Source organism: Erythrolamprus reginae, chromosome 4, assembly GCF_031021105.1.
Source record: "Erythrolamprus reginae isolate rEryReg1 chromosome 4, rEryReg1.hap1, whole genome shotgun sequence".
NCBI classification, from domain to species: domain Eukaryota; kingdom Metazoa; phylum Chordata; class Lepidosauria; order Squamata; family Dipsadidae; genus Erythrolamprus; species Erythrolamprus reginae.
Window position 1 is genome coordinate 59575882 of NC_091953.1, and position 20216 is coordinate 59596097.

The 20216-nt window shown below is 38.8% G+C and overlaps 1 protein-coding gene across 2 annotated transcripts in view; it reads right to left on the reverse strand.

Annotated features, from left to right (window-relative positions):
• Nucleotides 1-222: 222 nt before the first annotated feature.
• Nucleotides 223-20216, reverse strand: part of CRYZL1 (crystallin zeta like 1) — a 35567-nt gene continuing 15573 nt past the window's right edge. For both annotated transcript variants that reach the window (XM_070750381.1, XM_070750382.1), the window contains exons 6-13: nucleotides 16890-16958; nucleotides 14063-14196; nucleotides 12253-12364; nucleotides 9927-10025; nucleotides 7767-7885; nucleotides 6793-6898; nucleotides 2252-2297; nucleotides 223-855 (exon numbers count right to left, since the gene is read on the reverse strand). In XM_070750381.1, coding sequence (XP_070606482.1) covers nucleotides 756-855; nucleotides 2252-2297; nucleotides 6793-6898; nucleotides 7767-7885; nucleotides 9927-10025; nucleotides 12253-12364; nucleotides 14063-14196; nucleotides 16890-16958 — 785 coding nt within the window. In that variant the 3' untranslated portion in view covers nucleotides 223-755. The remainder of the gene's footprint in view (nucleotides 856-2251; nucleotides 2298-6792; nucleotides 6899-7766; nucleotides 7886-9926; nucleotides 10026-12252; nucleotides 12365-14062; nucleotides 14197-16889; nucleotides 16959-20216) is intronic.

The window sequence follows — 20216 nt, forward strand, 5'->3', positions numbered from 1 at the left end:
AGAGTTAAACATCAGACATTTTGAAATTGCCTTTGGGAATAAGTATTGTACTTCTACATAAACAAATGCAAGTTTATATTCCACCCCCTGCCTGATTCTAAACAACAGAACACTAAAGTACATATTAGAAAACAGAGAAGACAAATAGTGCATTCAATTCTTTAAATCTGAATTGGAGACAACTCTTTCTTGTATTGTGAAATGCTTTTCCAAGATTACAACTTTACTCAGGTTTATTTTATTTTGCTCTTTGTAAATGTGGCAATTCTAATAAAGATAGAAACAAAATGTAGTGAAAGGGAAAATTACAAAGTTACAATATGTTACTCATAGCTTCCCATTCATGATGAAACATTAAAAAATAACATTCAGCCAAACCAAACATTTAGACTAAGAAGTCTGTTTTGAAAAATCTTGCTTGTCACTTAGATTCATAGTAAATTTGTCCTAGTGCTTTGTCTAAACTTGGATAAAATAGGTAGTTTTCTGTGACATAGGATTCTCCTTTCTTCATCTGAATGAGCACGCACCCCCCCTCAAAATAAAAAAGTCAAACAAAAGAAAGCAGTACACAATAGTCAAAGACAAATCTTATGGTTTTTAGACATATGATTTTCAATCTAAAGTTATAAACGACTCAACCTATAGTTATTAAGAACTGTTTCATATACAGGCTGATGACAATTGATAAATATTTAACAGCTATGCAGAATATATTAACTTCACTTTTTACAGTTCAAATTGACTTAGAAACTTCACAGTTGGACAACTTGTTTTTTCCTTGCTTGATTCTTCTGAACTAATTCCATAGAAACTTTAGCTTCATATAATGGTACAGGTTTATCCAGACGAGGTCTGAGAACAAAAACAAAAAATTAGAATTGTACAGCATTTATATCTTTGGTTTACCCATTACCTCATGCCCTAGCAATCTTTAGGCAGTTTATCGATATTAAGACACCACCATTCAAAGTATCAACAAATAATACGTAAAATTAAATTATTAAAATATTACTGGTGAGAGGAAATACACGGTCAGTCTCCAAAATTCTGGAAGAGTTAGGTTTTGACCAGTTTTCAAAATGCCACAAAAATTGAGGCCATTCTTGCCCTGCGTGCTGTTAAAAGGTGAGCCCCAAAGACAATGTCTGCCGTCAAATCATATTCAACTGAAAATGTACCCATACATTGTACAATTAAACCAGATTTCTGATAAACTTGTATAGGCTGTCAAGATCTATGAATATGCACGTGGACTGTGAACAAATGCAGCATCTAGTAAAGCAGTTTTCCAGATAATGCATGAGTAATCCATTCTAAGTGGGTTTACTTATCATATGCAGTTTGTTCTAAGGGAAAAATATACATGGATGACTTTTGACAATTTCCTAATTTCAATAATTAGAAAAAGAAATGAGCCCAGAATAGCCTGTACAATGTGGACTATGCCAAGTAGCCTTGTGCAGCCTGTTTTTTAAATAGTAATATATTTCCCGGGGCTGCCTCCCCAAAAGAATGATTCTGAGCATCTCCAAACTTCATTGACAACTCCAGCACTTTCACTGCTCCGTTAGCTGCAAAACATTTCATCAGCATTCCACTTGTGGCCCACAAGGATTTTTAAAGTATCAATGTGACCCTTTCTCTTTTATGTGTTTTGCAGCCCTGATCTAGGCCAGTGATGGTGAGCCTTTTTTTCCTTGGGTGCCAAAAGAGTGCGGGCATGTGCTATCACGCATGCGTGAATGCTCACACCTATAATTCAATGCCTGGGGAGGGCAAAAACAGCTTCCCCTGTCCCCTCCAGAGGTCCTCTGGCGGCAGGAAATGGCCTGTTTCCCAACTTCTGGTGGGACCAGTAGGCTTGTGTTTCGCCCTCCCCGGGCTCCAAAGGCTTCCCTGGAGCTGGAGGAGGGTAAAAATGCCCTCCCCCATCCCTCCAGAGGTGCTCTGGAAGCCACAAATGCCCTCCCAGAGTCTCTATGTGAGCTAAATATCAGCTGGCCAGCAGACACATGTGCGTTGGAGTTGAGCTAGGGCAACAGCTCGCGTGCCAGCAGATATAGCTTCAAGTGCCACCTGTGGCACCCGTGCCATAGGTTTGCCATCACTGATCTAGGCTCTCTAGAGTTAATTGGGGCCAAACATTTTAATTATCATTTTCTCATCTTTTCAAAACAGTTAATTGATAAAATACTTAAATGAATATATTTTAAAATGCTTATAACACTTCAAACAAATTTATCCTTACTTGAAAACTCCACTTGATAACTTCTCCATTACATCTTCCAAAATACGTATAGAAGAGAATAGTCAAGTGAAATACTATATAAAATGTTAAAGTTGTGCCCAAGATCTGGGTTTGAAGGAAAAATGTGATTTGTAATATATTTAGTCATACAAAATGTACTCCCACAATTACCTTAAATCAAACTCATGTTAGAGTAACTAGAGCATTGTTCCCCAACCTTGGCAACTTGAAAATATTTGGACTTCAACTCCCAGAATTCCCCAGCCAGCATTTGCTGGCTGGGAACACTGAACTAGAGTACATTTGCTGGCTGGGAACACTGAACTAGAGTACAAATTAACCTATCGAAGAACAATGAAGAAAGAACCTTTTTTCATTGAAATACAGGTAGTTCTCAACTTATGACTGGTCATTTCATGACTGTTCAACATTACAAAGATCCATAAAATACTTCTGGCCACCATAAAACATTACACCAGCCACACATCATACTATTGTGATCTGTGATCGGCAATCTGTTTGGGTGTATAAACAATGGCCAAATATCCTGTGATCATGTGATCACCATTTGTATTCTTCTCTGCTAGCTTCCCCAGAAAGACAGAGAAGATGCAAACTGCTACCTTTAACTGATGGATTTCTCCTCTTCTCCATGAACACAGGGGAGAAAAATGCTTAGTTGCACTGCAGAAATGAAACTCAGATCTTCAGGATGCAAGGTTCCTTTCGCTAGCTCAATGCAGGCTTTCCCTTCAGGATATGGAGGGGTGTAGATCAGGACAGATTCCTCTTACCCGTGCGTGCAGCATGAAGATTCTCACGTGTGTGTGCGCATCTCCCATGTGATTTTGCATCCACACACGTGAAGGAAGCCAAAATGTGCCAAAATCTTGCAAGGGGATGCGCGGAAGCAAAAAACTGTGAGTGTCTCCTCATGGTTTTTTGCTTCTATGCATGCATAGGAAGCAAAAAAGACCAAAGACTCAGCTGTCCCAAATCTTTGCAGAGGGGTGGCATATAAATCCAATTTAAAATAAAATAAAAAATCCAAGAAAAAAGATGGAGGCACCTGAAGGACCAGCACCAGAGTGGTCGTGCGCTAATTGTGCAATCTGGCAGTCGCAGGCAAATTACGCTATCTGGTGGCCACTACCGGTGTAGAGTCGCCTACCGCACCAGTAGCAATCCATCTTGTAGAGCCGGAGTGGCGCAGCAGGTAGAGTGCTGTACTGCAAGCCACTGAAGCTGACTAAGGATCTGCAGGTCAGTGGTTCAAATCTCATCACCGGCTCAAGGTTGACTCAGCCTTCCATCCTTCCGAGGTGGGTAAAATGAGGACCCGGATTGTGGGGGCAATAGGCTGGCTCTGTTAAAAAGTGCTATTGCTAACATGTTGTAAGCCGCCTTTGAGTCTAAGGAGAAGGGCGGCATAAAAATCAACTAACTAACTAACTAACTAACTAACTAACTAACTAACTAAATAAATAAATAAATAAATAAATAAATAAATCACTAATGTATATCCTAAAGATCCAAGCTCCATTCCGACAACTTGTTGTCAGTTTCTTTTCTACACACAGAGAGCCTGCCCTCCTTCAATAGGAAGCTCAGTTGTGCCAACTGCTTAACAACCTGTGTGACTGCTTCATGACTGCGACTGGGACAGCTGTGATTGCGGTTGTTGAACAAAGCAGTCAGGTAACTATCTCACCGAACAACCACTTTTGCTCAACACTGCCTATCCCAATTCTGGTTGTCAATTGAGGAGCACTTCTGCTAGTGTTCAGTGAGCAAAGCAGCTTTCAGGGAGATGGAATGGAGAGAGAGAGAAATTATTTTATTGTTTCTAACCTGCATTTATATGCTTTAACTAAACTTGTATTCCTAAACTTTAGGAGAACCCACTAGTCCAATGCTTCCCAAAGCTTTCCAAAACTGCTTACCAGATAGTTCGTTTTATCCAAAGTATGTATAATAGTTTAAGTCAATTTAATACCCCTGCTGAAATTGGGTAATCAGTTTATGTGTTGTTACCTAAAGAAAAACTTTCCTTCCCAATTTTGAGTAGTTTACCCAGGTTTGGGAAGCACTGCATTAGTTTATACTGTTTCATAATAAATAAGGTCTCTACACACAGTTAAGAAACAGCTATTAAAAAATCCCTTTCTACTGTAAAGACTTTTCAGTGAAAAGTTATCCAAGCATTTCTATGGGAAAAAATACAATTATAATTAAATGAAATGACATAGTAGTTTTTATATTACAGTGATCCCTCGATTAGCACGGTCTCGATTAGTGCGAAACGCTACAACACGGTTTTTCACAAAATATTAATTAAAAAATACTCCACGGTTTTTTTGCTATACCACGGTTTTTCCCACCCGATGACGTCATACGTCATCACCAAGAGTCACTTCTCTGTCTCTTTCTCTTTCTTTCCTGTCACTATGCTTCAATCATTTTCTCATTTCTCTTTTTTTCTCCCCTTTTTTCTATCATTTCTCTCTCTCTTTCTTCCTCTCTCACACTCTCTTCCTCCCTTCTCTCTCCCCCCCTCCACTTGCCCACGAGAAGAAAAAAAGCAACCTCTGCCGGGCAGCTCCCCTTGTGCCCCCGCTTTGTGCCTGCCTCTTTTGGGGATTTTTTTTTCTTTTCTTTTTTGCACTGGCGGCGGGAGCTGTTGGGGAGGGCTCTGCCGGGAAGGCCTCTCAGCTGCAGAGCCGAATGGGGGCGGAGGCAACAGCGGAGCCCGGCGCTGGGGCCATGCGAGGCTGTTCATCCAGGGGGGCGTGGACTGGCAAGTCGCCCTCCTTTCTCTCTCTTTCTCTCTCTTATACCACACCGGTAACAGGGAGAGAAAGAGAGAGAGCGGAGGGCACCTTGCCGGTCCACGCCCCCCTAGATGAGCGGCTCCGCATGGCCCCAGCGCCGCCCAGGCAAAGGGGAAACCCCAAGATCGCTTGCCGCTTGCCGTATTGCAGCGAAGGAGGCGAAGCAAGGCTCCAAGCTGCAATACAGCAAGCGGCAAGCGGCAAGCGATCTTGGGGTTTCCCCTTTGCCTGGGCGGCGGGAAGACCAAGGGAAGGTTCCTTCAGCCGCCCAACACCTGATCCGCTCCGCAGCGCGGCAGCAGTGAGGAGCCGAAGATTGGGGTTTCCCCTTTGCCTTTACCCCATCTTCGGCTCCTCGCTGCTTCCGCGCTGCGGAGCAGATCAGCTGTTGGGCGGCTGAAGGAACCTTCCCTTGGTCTTCCCCGCCGCCCACACGCAAACTCCACCATCTGCGCATGTGCGGCCATGAAAAAAATGGCGCGCATGCGTAGATGGTGTTTTTTACTTCCGCACCACTATAACGCGGAAATCGATTAGCGCGGGAGGTCTTGGAACGTAACCCCCGCGCTAATCGAGAGATCACTGTATATAATATTAGCCGCTCAGAGTCCGTTTCAGAGTGAGTGGCATATAAATGCAACAAATAAATAAATATTGTACACTAAAGGATTTAAAATCTGGTGGGATGGACAGAAAAATTGGAAAGAAAATGAAAATATTTATGTATGTGATCAAATAAAAACACTGTGTTCTACATATTTGCCTGTGTTCTACATATTTATGTTTTTCAACAGTACCTATAAAGAAAATAAGCACCTTGAAAATGCATTTCACAAATAATCAAATAGGTAAATTATTTAAATTAAAAACATCAGAACAAGTAATACTATTTATGTTACACTACAGGTAGTCCTCGATTTACGATGACAATTGGGACTGAAATTTTGGTTGCTAAGCAATGCAGTTATTAAGCAAGTCATCATGTAATGGGATTTGAGTTTACAATCTCCCTGACAAAAAGGTAGTCTTTTGTTAGTCCATTTTTACACCACCTTCAAATATCAATCAAACTTAAAGCTGATGGATACTTTAGATTTGATCGAGGATTGGAGGTGTTAAAAAGGGACTTCATTTTACAACCATTTTTATTCTGGTAGTTAAGAGAATCATATGGTCACTAAATGAATCACATAATCATTAAACAAATCCAGCTTCCTTAATTCTCTTTCAGAAGCCAGCTGGGAAGATTTCAAATCACTATCTGCTAACTGTTGTAAGTGCAAACAAGTTGCCAAGTGCCCAAATAGTGATTATGTGACTTTGGCGATAGTGCTTGAAGATGAGTGGTAGGTCAATTTGTCCAAGGCTGCCATAACTTTAAACCATTGTTAAATGAATACTCATAAATCAAGGAATGCCAGTTTGTTAATATGCAATTCATTTTTTTCTTTACTTCCACCCTTAAAGGGTGGGTACCCTTCTCTTAGAGGGTGGGTACCACTTCTCTCTTATTCTTCCTGCCTGGCCAGGATCTAAACAGCATACTCTGTATCCCATCAACAAAGGGATCATGTTCCAAGACACACAAGCTGTTTTTCTGCAGCCATCTCTGTCAGCGAAACATGGACACTAACCTCACAATGGATACAAAATATGATATATAATACTCTAGTACATAATTTAATAATCATTATATAATAAAAAGGATATATAGATATTTTCCTTGTTGCATACTTGACAAATTCCAAATTTCATCATTCAGAAAAGAAACTGAAGCACCTTTCAGGAAAAGGTATCGACAATCTGGAGGATCCAACTTTAAAAAGGGGGAAAATAATGAAGCTTTTTGCTTTATTATAAAATAGCACAAACACAGAACATTAGCTGATGCTTAACCAAGTTTTTGCTAAGAGAAAGTATCATTTTCATCAGCTATATTATCATTTATTCAAAAAATATAAGACTAGGATTACATATGGGGTTTTAAATTAACTTAAATATTAGATTTGTTTACATTGTATTATTATTGCTGTTAGCCGCCCCGAGTCTGCAGAGGGGGCAGCATACAAATCTGATTAATAAATAAATAAATAAATAAATAAATATGGTTCATTCCAGACACAGTATACAGTGATACCTCATCTTACGAACCCCTCGTCATACGAACTTTTCGAGATACGAACCCGGGGTTTAAGATTTCTTTGTCTCTTCTTCCAAACTATTTTCACCTTATGAACCCGCCACCACCGCTGGGAAACCCCACCTCCGGACTTCCATTGCCAGCAAAGTGCCCATTTTGGCGATGCTGGGATTTCCCTGCTGGGATTCCCCTGCAGCATCACAAAAACGCGGAAGTCCCGAGGTGGGGCTTCCTGTGGAAGGGAGCCTCAGAGGAATTCCACCAGTGCAAAAATGGGCGCTTCGGCTGGCAAAAGGGGTGAATTTTGGGCTTGCACACATTAATTGCTTTTCCATTAATTCTTATGAGAAACATTGTTTTGTCTTACAAACTTTTGAACCTTGTCCTGGAACCAATTAAGTTCATAAGACAAGGTATCACTGTATTAGAATTTCAACTTCCATATCATCTGGAATTTTATGCAAATTAAAGTCCAATGCAGCTGGGAAATATCAGACTAGGAAAGGCTGGTCTAACTATCATTATTTCAGAACTTTCTTCTTACCTGAAGATTTTTTTCAGTCGTAATCCAGCGGCCTCCAGCACTGAGCAAAGTAATGATGTCATGCTTGTGGGGTAGCAACTGTTGTGAAGTTGTTTCATTTTCTTTATTATGCAGTCTCACTAAAATCAAATAAAAAACACTTTCTAAAAATGGAAGATGAGCAAGACATGAAAAGAAGTGCATATCAATAAATTCACATTATTTTCAGGATTCAGTTCTTTTCTTTTTTTAACCTTGTCTTCTTCTAAGGATTTTTTTTTATTCAGCCAGGCTCAAATTATTATATTTCTGACACACATATGAAGACATGTATTTTGTCATATAAACTATATTTGTTCCCAATGACTTGAAAAATGATAGATGAATAAATATTCATAGCTTGAAATATATATCCATATAAGCATTTCAGTCTATGCTGTTAGTATATACCCCTGGCTCTGAGTGCATTACTGTACCTTTTTAAATACTATTTTTCAAAAAAGGTTTTGTGCTTTGTCACGGCTTATAACAAAATATCACAGCCAAAGGGCAAAAACCGCAGGAGTGAATCATCTTTGCAGTATCCTGTGACTATTGCTAGAGTAGTTAACTTCAGAATAGAAAAGGCAAGCTCTGCTTTCAGAAGATTGTGCTCTAGGCGCAATGGTGAGGCACAATATAAGCATGAGCTGTGTAGAACCAGAGACAATAATGTAACAATTATAGTGCTTGCTTGCCTCTTCAAATATGCAATAACATTCTGTGCCTGAATTGGCCTGATTGGTTGCCTTCAGCCACATCATATTTAATGTGTGATCCTTGCAAAATCGACAGATCTTCCTCTTAAACTACCCCTTGGATAAAAACACAACTTTTAAGGACTTTACTTGCCATTTATTAAATGGCATATTCTAATATAGTGTATATAGTTTTAATCTGAGGATATATATGTATCTCAATATGTATCTTTTTCTTTTATGTATACTGAAAGCATATGCACCAAGACAAATTCCTTGTGTGTCCAATCACACTTGGCCAATAAAGACTGGATGGGCACAAATTTTATCATCATTTCCACAAAGCAGTAAATACTGACCTGTCCAGTATGGCCTTAAGGCTACCTAGATTGATGGCTCTCATATACAAGACAGATCAGTATTTTAAACTGATAATATGCCTTTATGGATGATTACATTCTTATTTTATTGTGCATTTAGTATTCTAAATTGCTAGCAATTGCATGATTTGTTGCTACAGGATGCATATTTGTTTTTAAAAATACAGTACAGGTACTGTACTGTATTCCCATGATTAAGCAAGACAGTTGCTAACTGAGTTTTGTCCTATTTTACAACCATTCTTTCTGTAGTTGTTATGTCATCATTGCAGTTGTTAAGTTATTAACATGGTTGTTAAGTGACTTTGGCTGCTCCATTGACTTTGTTTGTCAAATGGTTGCAAAAAGTAATCACATCACTCCCAGGACACTGCAATCTTCATAAATATGAACCTGTTACCAAGCATCCGAATTTTGATTCAGGGATACTTCAATGGACACAAGTGTGAATGACAGTCATAGCTCACTTTTTTCAGTGATGTTGTAACTTCAAACGGTCACTAAACAAATGGTTGTAAGTCAAGGATTACCTGTAGTTATATTTACAATTATGGCTCTAATTGTATTATTTCATTATGCAATTTAGCCAGCATACTTCTATTCTTAGAAAGATTATTTTATTATTTTAAATTTGTAGTTATCACTGGAAGACAGAAAAAAACATGCAATTCATCCCCAAATGTACGAGTAATAATCCAAAACACTGTAACATGGGCTGTTAATGTTTGCAGTGCTATTTAAATATAAATCTAGGATACTTAAATTGGAGAGAATTCATTTCTTCAGACACTTTGGTCTCACTGGATGTTTTGGAGACCATCAATATTTTCTAAAGCAAAATTGAAACTTAGTAGACATATTCTGAATTAACTGAAGCTTAATATAATTTTCAAAGAGAGATCCATGAACACATATTGAGTAATAGCATTTCTACTATACTACAAAGTCTACAATACAACTGCTATACAGAAGGATACGGTTTTATAATAAACCATAAATTGTTTACATCAATTAATAGAACTTGGGAGTATTTTCTGAAACAGAGTTTTGGAATAATTACAAACCTCCTGCATCAATTATGATATCTACTCCTAATCCACCTGTCTCCTCTAAACAACTTTCTGTCAGGTCATATTTTCCATTCGAGACATCTATAATCCGAACTGAATGGGTGGGAAGATAAAATACAATAAATATGTTGTTTTAAAAATCAATCAAAATACCAATATACATAAAAGAAAAAAGTTTATTTTCTTTAAAAAGATTAATAGTTACTATAGGTAGGGAATAACCAGCTATCAGCCTTGGTGGCACAGTGTTCGAGTGCAGTACTGCAGGCTATTTTTGCTGCCTGACAGCTGCCTGCAATTTGGCAGTTCAAATCCCACCACGCTTAAGGTCTTCGCATCCTTCCAAGGTGGGTAAAATGACCAAATTATTGGGGACAATGTTCTGACTCTATAAAACTGCTTAGAGCTGTAAAGCACAGTAAAGTGGTATATAAGTCTAAGTGCTATTGCTATCAACAACATAGGGCTGTTCCTTCTCATAACAGTAAATGTAAATAGCCCAGACAAAAGTTGTGTGTTCTTATTCTACTGTATTCTTTGGAGTTTCCTGATTTTTTTAATATGCTATTTGAGAAGCATATACAGGCGTTTCAAGAAGAAATCAATGTTACTCTTAATGATTCTACCCTTAAAATAATCAAAAAATGAACAAAAGCAGAAAACAGAACACATCGCAAAAGACACATTGCAAAAAAGATATTTAAAAATAATTGCCAGTATTAAAGCTTGCGCACATGGAATCAAATGGATAGGTCTTTCCATATTGTCAATCGAGAGCCAATTTAAGGGCTAAGTGTATACTTTTACTAGAGGACTAGGAGAGTAATACCTGGCATATAAAATGCAAGACTGACTACAGAAGTTGCTTGTTTTTTTACTTCACTCCCCGATCTTGCAGGGCAGTGGAATTAGAGAGGTAGGAATTACAAAAGAGTAAGCAGGCATGCAATGGGAATATCCTGTGCTATTTCCAGGGTATGTTCGTGGCTATTGATATCAGCACATGGCTTTTGATTGTATTCCTAACTGTGTTTCTGCTTACTCTTTTGTTATCCATTTCCTCTCCAATCTCTCTACTCTGTAAAGTGGAGAAAAATCACAAGATATAGGGAGGCTGCAAAGGTGATAAATGCAGGCAATGGTTGTAGTTATTTTTTCCAGCACTATTGTAACTTTAATTGGCCACAGAATGAGGCACATACTAAGCAGGGACTACCTGTACTGTGACATGCCTCTTGACGCATTGGTTGCATTCTAATACTGTTTTTAATATGACAAATGATAAATGCATTATTTCAGATCTCCAGGATGAACTTTCTTTTAGGGAAACATATTTTTAAATATATATATTTTATTTTTGAGTTTGCAATATTACAGAAAATATGACCTGAAATCATAAATCAGCCATACGTAAACTGGAAATGTCATTAAGTCTAAGGTTGCTACACTAAATCTGAATAGCCAGGACAAGAGGGGGGGAAATTAAATAACAGAAGAGATGAACGCTGCATATTATGTGCAGTTCTCATTAAATTCTGTGAGTTTTTATAATTCTAGGTTCCTAAAAAATTTTATTAGACTATTGCAAATTTCCTGCCATTAGGTCTTAATAATTAGAAACTTTTTCTTACATAGCAGGAATTCACTTAAAGTTATAATCAAAGTCTACACAATGTAACCGCTCAGGTTTTGACATCTTTTCTATTACTCTTTCCTTAATTAGCCCATGCCTTGGTTGGGAAGGCTCACCATAATATGCTGCCGTCTGTCCAAAACAAGCCAGAAGACAAACCCTTTAACAAATATTAAAAACCACAAACTTTGGTTTTGTTTGCTCTTCTTCAGAATGGAATAACTCACTGCTGCATTCATCATTATTCTGAATTTAATTACCGGTAATCTATCTTTTTGCCTTAATACTATAGCTATATGTAAGCACTGAACAGAATTGCTATATTCCAATTCTGTTTCCCCCAAAACAAATATGAATGTTCATTGTTGGCTAGGGTAAATTTTATTTAAAGATCAAATTCTAGGCATTAATATTTTTATTTGATAATTTAAATACTTTAATACTGTTTATCATCAAAATTTATAGTTTACATTATGGGTTATTCTGGTCAGATGTTACATCGTTGGTAATGTGTGCGCGCAAGTGTAGGATGTATCTGAAAACATAGTTTGGGTAGATGTAATGGAATAATCCTTTATTTCAATTTCCTAAATGCCAGTCGTTATGAGCTTATCAACATTTATAAATTTAAAAAATGGTCTGAATTAGGTCTTTTCATGCGGTTTAGTACAAAACAATTTAACTTACCTACAGAAGGAACAATCCTCTCAAGACATTGTTTGTCTTCAAGATTATATACAGTAGAAATCACTCTAGCTCCTCTGTGGTTTGCTAACTGAATAGCTATTGTACCAAATGACTGCCAAAAACAATAATTAAAAAACCCAGTTACATACATTTATTTATACATCTATATCTAGTGCATTAGAATCTATTGGGGAAAAAACTTTCACAATCTGCATTCACAGTATAAGAGAGCTAGCTCTATCTGGAACAACAGAAACCTTGAAATTTGCACTTTTTTACGCAGTTTAAAAGATTTTGAGAAAAATTAACCTGCTTCTCTATGTTACAGTAAATCCAAGGCTACAACATCCCAGAGAATTAACTAGTTTCTGTATGACACGCTAGCAAAATAAAGCCTGCACCTTATCCAGAACCTATTTCCATTGTTCCAAAATTCAGTTAAAATCTTTTTTCTTATATCACTCATTGGTTTTAGTCCTGTATTCTTGGACAGTACAAAAAAAGCCTTCTGTGTCTTTCAGTTCTTCAATATTTAAAAAACACTAGAATGATTTCAGTTTTACCTTCTCTAAAGTAAAGATATCCTGTTCCTCACTGGAATAATTTTTCTTAGCCTTGAACATTTTTGTTACTTTCCATTGCCTCCATTCCAATTTGCTATTATTATTTATTATTATTATTTATTGGATTTGTATGCCACCCCTCTCTGCAGACTCAGGGCGGCTAACAACAATGATAAAAAACAACATGTAACAATCCAATTTAATAAAACAACTAAAAACCCTTATTATAAAAACCAAACATACACACAAACACACCATACATAATTTGTAATGGCCTAGGGGAAGGAATATCCTAACTCCCCCATGCCTGGCGACAAAGGTGGGTCTTGAGTAATTTGCGAAAGACAAGGAGGGTGGGGGCCGTTCTAATCTCTGGGGGGAGTTGATTCCAGAGGGCCGGGGCCACCACAGAGAAGGCTCTTCCCCTGGGGCCCACCAAACGACATTTTTCTTAAGGTATGAGATCGTGACTTTTGAGATTTAATTTTTTTAAATTTATTTAACCAAATTTTTATGGTTGGCCAATTCACATAGTGATGTTGGGTGACGTTAACCAATATTTTAAAAATCACGCCTTTTCACTGGGTACCATACTATGGACCAATAACATTCATACTTCTGTCCATCCATCCACAAGCATGAACACAGAGAGATGCAAATAAGATGAAATTATTGCTTCTCCATGCTTTTGAAACTCGTGATTCTGTTAATGTAGCCACAAAATAGGTTCTTTAAAAAATCATTATCAGGTGACACTTGTGATTCACTATCATTCAAAAATCTAGTTGGTAAGCTGAATTACTGCACCCCATTCCAATGCTGTGTTTGATTTTCTTGCACTTATGTCTATTTCATTTCATTAATTTCAGCCATGTTTCCTATTTTATTGTTTTATCCTATTTTTCTTTGATACATACACATTTTTCTATCTTTTGCAAGCGTAAGAAATATAATGTTGTAGAAATTAGTGGAATTTAGTTTTCTGTGAAAAAAAGCAGGTCATATTTCATTGGAAATTACATACTCATGTTATAATAACCCTCCCCCTAGTGAATAGATATTAGTAGCATATTTCTTTCCATTTAAGTAACACAGACTAAGGTGATCATTTGGGAAAAAAACCCAAGAATAATTCCAGTTGTGTGAACAGAAGGCTACTTTAGCAATATTGGATTTAATCCACTGAATGTTTGCTTCTAATAAATAGTTTTCAGAATACTTAAGTTCAATGGTAGTTTTATACGTACACTTGCACCATCCATAATCAACACGTTTTTTCCATCAGAAACATAGGACAGATAATGTAGAGCTGTATATGCACGAAGACCGTCACAAATGGTCCCAGCTGATTCCATCCAGGAGGTTTTTTCAGGTTTGTGAACTATTTCGCAAGGAAGAAAGATCGGTGATAGGTTTTATAGCATTGTTTGAAGAATACAGATGGTCCTTGACTGACAGCCATTTGTTTAATGATCATTCAAAGTTGCAATGGCACTGAAAAAAAGTGACATGACCATTTTTCACACTTATGATCGTTGCAGCATCTCCATGGTCACAGGATCAAAATTGAGATGCTTCGCAACTAGCATATATTTATGCCGATTGCATTGTCCAAGGATCATGTGATCACCTTTTGTGACCTTCTGACAGCCAAAATCAATGGGGAAACCAAGATCCAGTTAACAATTGTGGCAAGAAATGTTATAAAATGGGATAAAACTGTCCCAACAACTGTCTTGCTTAGCACTGGAAATTTTGGTCCCTGTGGTTATAAGTTGAGGACTACTTGTATATTAATGTAAACAAAAAACCTGAAATTAAACATTAAAATTGCTGTACCTATGAAATCATTATCACACAAGAATATTCAACATTTTCCCTTTTCCATTTATTTCTCTATTAACAAATTTGATATATTGATTTTAGCTGAGATGTTTTAGAATAATGTTGATTTGACAATGACATCAAGACATGAACATTTGCAAAAAAATCAAAAGTAGTTGAGTTACCGGTAATTGTTTTGTAAAGTAACAATTTGTATTGTTATTGGTTAACTTGTTTGGAGTGATAAGTTAGGTGTCAAATACATATGTTAAGAAAAAATATTGAGAATGATTGTTGAGAATCTAGAAGTTACATCTGACTATATGAGATTTCATATTTTCCTGTAAATTATTTGTATTTATATGATTTACATTATGTACAACAGTTACAAGCATAGCTCCAAACTGAAATGCAAATATTTTCTCCTTTCATAGCAAACCCTTATAATAGGGCACATTTTCCAACTGCAGAATTTTGCAATTGAAATTTTATGTGTTTTGTTTTGCAATGTAGAATATTTCAAATATACTTTCCCACAGTATACTAAAGTCACCATGGCTGAGTTCACAGTATATACCAGTTCATACAATGGTAACCTTAATTCCAGACCCAACTCAATGTTCTTTTTCTACCCGTTGTGATTTGGGGGGAGGGGGAACAAGGGTGAGATTTGGCTATTTTCTGTTCTGCCGGGCTCTCTGGTAGGAGCCTCTCGAAAATTAAAGGGTACAAATTTCAGACACACACACGTTTGAAAATTCAAAACAATGTTCTTTATCACAAAATTCAAAATAAACTAAGCACTCTTTTTGTATTGCAAAGAGCACTCGTCCCAAAAAAACTGGGTAGTCTGTACAATTTCCCTTAAGCAGTCATTAAGTACTTAGCTAGCAGCTGTGAAGAAACTTCACACCCCTTTTTCTTCCAACAAAGTGAAACACCCACACACTTTGCTCTACATTGGTTTCAAAGATGTGAAAAGTCAACAAAGTCAAGACACGATTCCTGAAGAACTGCGATCAGATACTCTTCCACAACGGCCAAACCCACACGCTGCTATTTATAGCAGCAGCCCTAATTACTGGAGCCCCACCCAAACATAGGTGGCCTCTCTTATCTCCTGTAATACGTCCTTACTTGGTCTCTTCTACGCATAATTCTGCGCTTGCGTGGGTCCTAGACATCTTCCTCCGAATCAATGGAAGATAATGGAGATTGACTGCCTGGGCTGTGTGCCAAGCCCCCCTCTTCTAAGTCACTCCCATCTTCTTCTTCGTCCGAGGAAACTAAACTCTGAACTGAGTGTTTCGGCAATAACACAGGCCTATGACATGTTGACGTTTCCCCTGCATCCACCTCCACATTCCCTGGGGCAGGAGCTGGAGCAGAGCCAACCACAACATTTTCCTTCTTATTCAGAGGTGGGGCCTTGCCAGTTCAAACTGGTTCTATAGAACTGGTAGCAAGAATTTTCCCTTGCTCGCCTAACTGGACACATGCCTGGCTGGACACATGCCTGAACCGGCTCGCTTCACATGCCAGTTTTTTGCTTCTGTGCATAAGCTGTTTTTAAAGCATTGCGCATGCACGCTCCCCTGCGTGAATCACGCCCATGTGGTACGTGAGGAAGCAAACCGGCCGTGAGGTAAGTCAGAACCCACCCCTGTATTAGTTAGTAAATGCTTCCAAAAGAAACCAAGAACATCTTAGAATAACATATAAAAAAATCAAGGATGAAGTGCTTGCTTTTACACTTTCAGGATTGGTCAGAAGGGAGAGTGAATGAAGCAATAAGAGAAGTTTACCAGAAACAAATGAGTCAGCTTTTGTAGTTTCTGTTTAAGAGAATAAAAACTAATACTACTGTTCTTTAGAAAAAAATCAAATGATAACGTTTTGATCTAAGATAATATTTTCATCTTAAACAAGGTTTATTATTCACAAATTGAAAAATGTTTGAGTACTTTACATCATCATCATGGGTTACATCATGGGTAAAATTCAAAACTTTTCCCTATTAGTTCTGAGGGCATGTCAGAAAGATACTGCAAAATCTCCATTCCCTCTCCATTCCTGGGGGAAGGATATTGCAAAATCTCTATTCCCACCCTATTCTGGTGGCAGCTAGAAGTATTTTCCGATTCTCCGAACTACTCAATTTTCCCGCTACCGATTCTCCAGAACTTGCTGAATTTCACCAGAGTTACATTTAAAAACAGTAATGTCTTACTATGTTTTCTGTTTACTTACCTAAATAGTGCTCATGAACCAGAATCTCTTCACACAATCCAGATTCTTCTGAATCCAATGGTAAAATTCCTGTGGAAACAGGATTTCCTTCAGCTTAAGTCAAGAGTACAATCAGCTGAACAACATCCAAGCACAATAATTGACCTGCAAACCTCTGAATTCCATGTAATGCACCTGAATGTGAATAGCTGAGAAGTTTGCTGTAATTTGTTCCGGATGTAAACATAAATAATCTGAGTGTAAAATCCCCCCCTCCTTTGTTCTTTCTTCAATAATCATGTTCTGTAAAATGCCACATTAAAATAAATGTGCAAAACAGATAAACAGCTGGACCAATGGGAGGATATTTTGATGAAAGTGTTGAAATTTGAACTGAATTATAAGGAAAACCCATAAGATGTACCGTATTTTTCGCTCTATAAGACGCACCTGCTGATAAGACGCACCTAGATTTTAGAGGAGGAAAATAGAAAAAAAATATTTTGAGCCAAAAAGGGGAGAGGAAGAGAGGAAGGAGTGAAAGAAGGGAGTGAGGGAGGAAAGAAGGGAGGAAGGAAAAGGAAAGCAAGAAATGGAGGGAGGAAAGGAAGGAAGGAAGGAAGGAAGGAAAGAAAGAAAGAAAGAAAGAAAGAAAGAAAGAAAGAGGGAAGGAACAGGAACAGAGGAAGGAAGCAAGGAAACTTATGAAAGGGGAGAGTAAGAGAGGAAGGACTGAAGGGAGGGAGGGAGGGAAAAAGGTAGGAAGGAGAAAGAAAAGAAGAAATAGAGGAAGGGAAGGTAAAAGAGAGAAAGAAAAAGAGCAAGAAAGAAAGCAAGAAAGAGAGAAAGAAAATGAAAGAGAAATAAAAATAGAGAGGGGGAATGAAAGAAATGGAAGGAGGGAAGGAAGGAGAGAAAGCAAGAGAAAGAAAGAAAGCAAGAGAAAGAAAAAAGAATGAAAGAGCAAGAGAGCAAGAGAGAAAAAGAAAGAAAGAAAGAAAGAAAGAAAGAAAGGCAACTTCAAAGAAAGGCTCACTGAGCATCTCTCACTCTCTCTCTTTCTATCCCTCTTTCTTTCTTTCTCTTCCTTTCTCTCTCTCCTCTTCCTTTATCTCCTCTCTCTCCCTCCCTCTCTTTCTCTCCCCCCTCTCTCCCCCTTTCCCTCTCTCTTTCTCTCTCTCCCTCTCTTGCTAGCTCTCCCCCCTCTCCCTCTCTCTTTCTCCCTCTCCCTCTCTCTCCCCCTCTCTCTTTCTCTCTCTCCCCCCCTTTCTCTCCCTCTCTCTTTCTCACTATCTTGCTGTCTGTTGCTCTCACTAACTCTCGTTCTCCGTTCTTCTTAGCGGTGACGCGCGCACGCCCTGCCCGCCTCACCTTTGCCGAGAGCTCTCAGCAAGGGGGTTGTAGGAGAGGCGGGGCCGGCGGCAAAGGTGATATTCAATGTCGGGGGCGCACGGGCAGTTGCAGGCGCTCCCTATCTCCCTGCTAGCCCACTCGGAATATTCAAAATAAGAAAAACCTTCGCCGGCAAAGGCTTTTCTTATTTTGAATATTCCGAGTGGGCTAGCAGGGAGATAGGGAACGCGCCAACCGCCCATGCGCCCCCGACATTGAATATCGCCTTCGCCGGCCTCCGCTGACAAAAGCCTTTGCCGGCATTTCCTCTCGGCGCAGCGGCGGGCGGAGAGAAGGAAGGGGGGGCAGCGGCGTCCCTCCTGGCCTTGGCGGGCCGCCCGACCCTCCCCACCTCCTGCAAACGCGGCGGGCGGCGGGGGGAGAGCGAGGAGCCGGTTCCGGCGGGCGCGGGGCTTGGCTGGCTGGCTGGCGGGGGGAGCGCCGCTGGTGGTGAGGAGGGAGACCCTCCTCCGGGAGGGAGGGGGCCAGGCAGCAGCTAGCCAGCCAGCCGGCGGGATGGCGCTTCGGAGTTCGCAGCCTCCCCCCCCACCCTGCCTGCATCTTCGCTCCATAAGACGAGGCTGATTTTTCTTCCTACTTTGGGAGGAAAAAAACTGCGTCTTATGGAGCGAAAAATACGGTATGTATTGCTGCTGTTTGGCACTGGATAAATTGTCAAATGTGTGCTGGAATTTCAAATATTAGTTGGAACTGTAATCAGATAATACATTCCTCATCTTTGGTGGACATATAAGAAAACTAGAAAATACTGGGATCAAATATGTATTTTATTCAGAAGATTTTAAAAGTAAATGTACAATTGAAATCAAAGGTTTTCTTTTTAGGATCACAAACACATAGAAAGATCTTATGGAATTTTGTTTTTATATAAAATGAGGAAGACCAATGAGCTATATCGTGCTGATAGAGCTGCTAAGGACAGGATCGCAGAAAGTCTTGCCCTATATTCTGTCCAAAGTTTGGAACAGAGCTCCTTAACCTTTCTGGCTCTGCCAACCGGCGGTGGTGGCAGTAGGAAGAAGGGGATTGTTTAGTTTTGCACGCTCACCCACCATTTATATAGGCCAGTGGCCCGGTACTGGGCTGTGGTCTGGGGGTTGAAGAACCCTGTTCTAGAACACTCGGGATGTTCTGTTTCTGGAGAGCTATTACTGAACCAAGAAAAAGCATGGCAGAACTCTTGGGTTTAGATTATTTGTTCTGTGTCCAAAACAAAACAATAATTTTATTTCATACGCATTCCTACTCAGATATAATGGCATTGAGGAGATCACTAAATATGGTCCATTCAAGGAGGATTAGGAAAAACCCTGTCAATATACCCATTAAATCAGGGGTCCCCAAACTTTTTACACAGGGGGCCAGTTCACTGTCCCTAGGGCTGTTGGAGGGCCGGACTATAAAAAACCCCTATGAACAAATCCCTATGCACATTGCACATACCTTATCTTAAAGTAAAAAACAAAATGGGAATGTACTATTTAGAGGGGGAGGAGAAGGTCTGAAATTCATATATGTTTATGTTTTGTTTTTAATTTTCTTTTGTTAACATCTGATTGGCTATACAAGGTTTTCTTGGCTTACAGAAAAATGTCTAAAGAAAGAAGGAAGCACTTTGGCATAATGGTTAATAAGTTAGAAAAATAATTGGTGTACTTTTTGAAGGAACATTAAGGAGGGAATTTAATTTAAAAAATGAATATAACTGGATGACAAAATTAGAAAAAAAACTTTTGCAACTCTGTTGATGATTGATATTAGTTACTAACAAAATACCGCATTTTATTCATGGAAAATTAGATGGTACACTGTATTGTTTGATAAGAGAAAAATAAAAAAAATTACCCCCCCCCCAAAAAAACAGTCCTTTGCTGTCCCTCCATTTCTCCTTCCTTCCTTCCTCCCTCCCTTCCTCTCCACTTCTCTTTCCCTCCC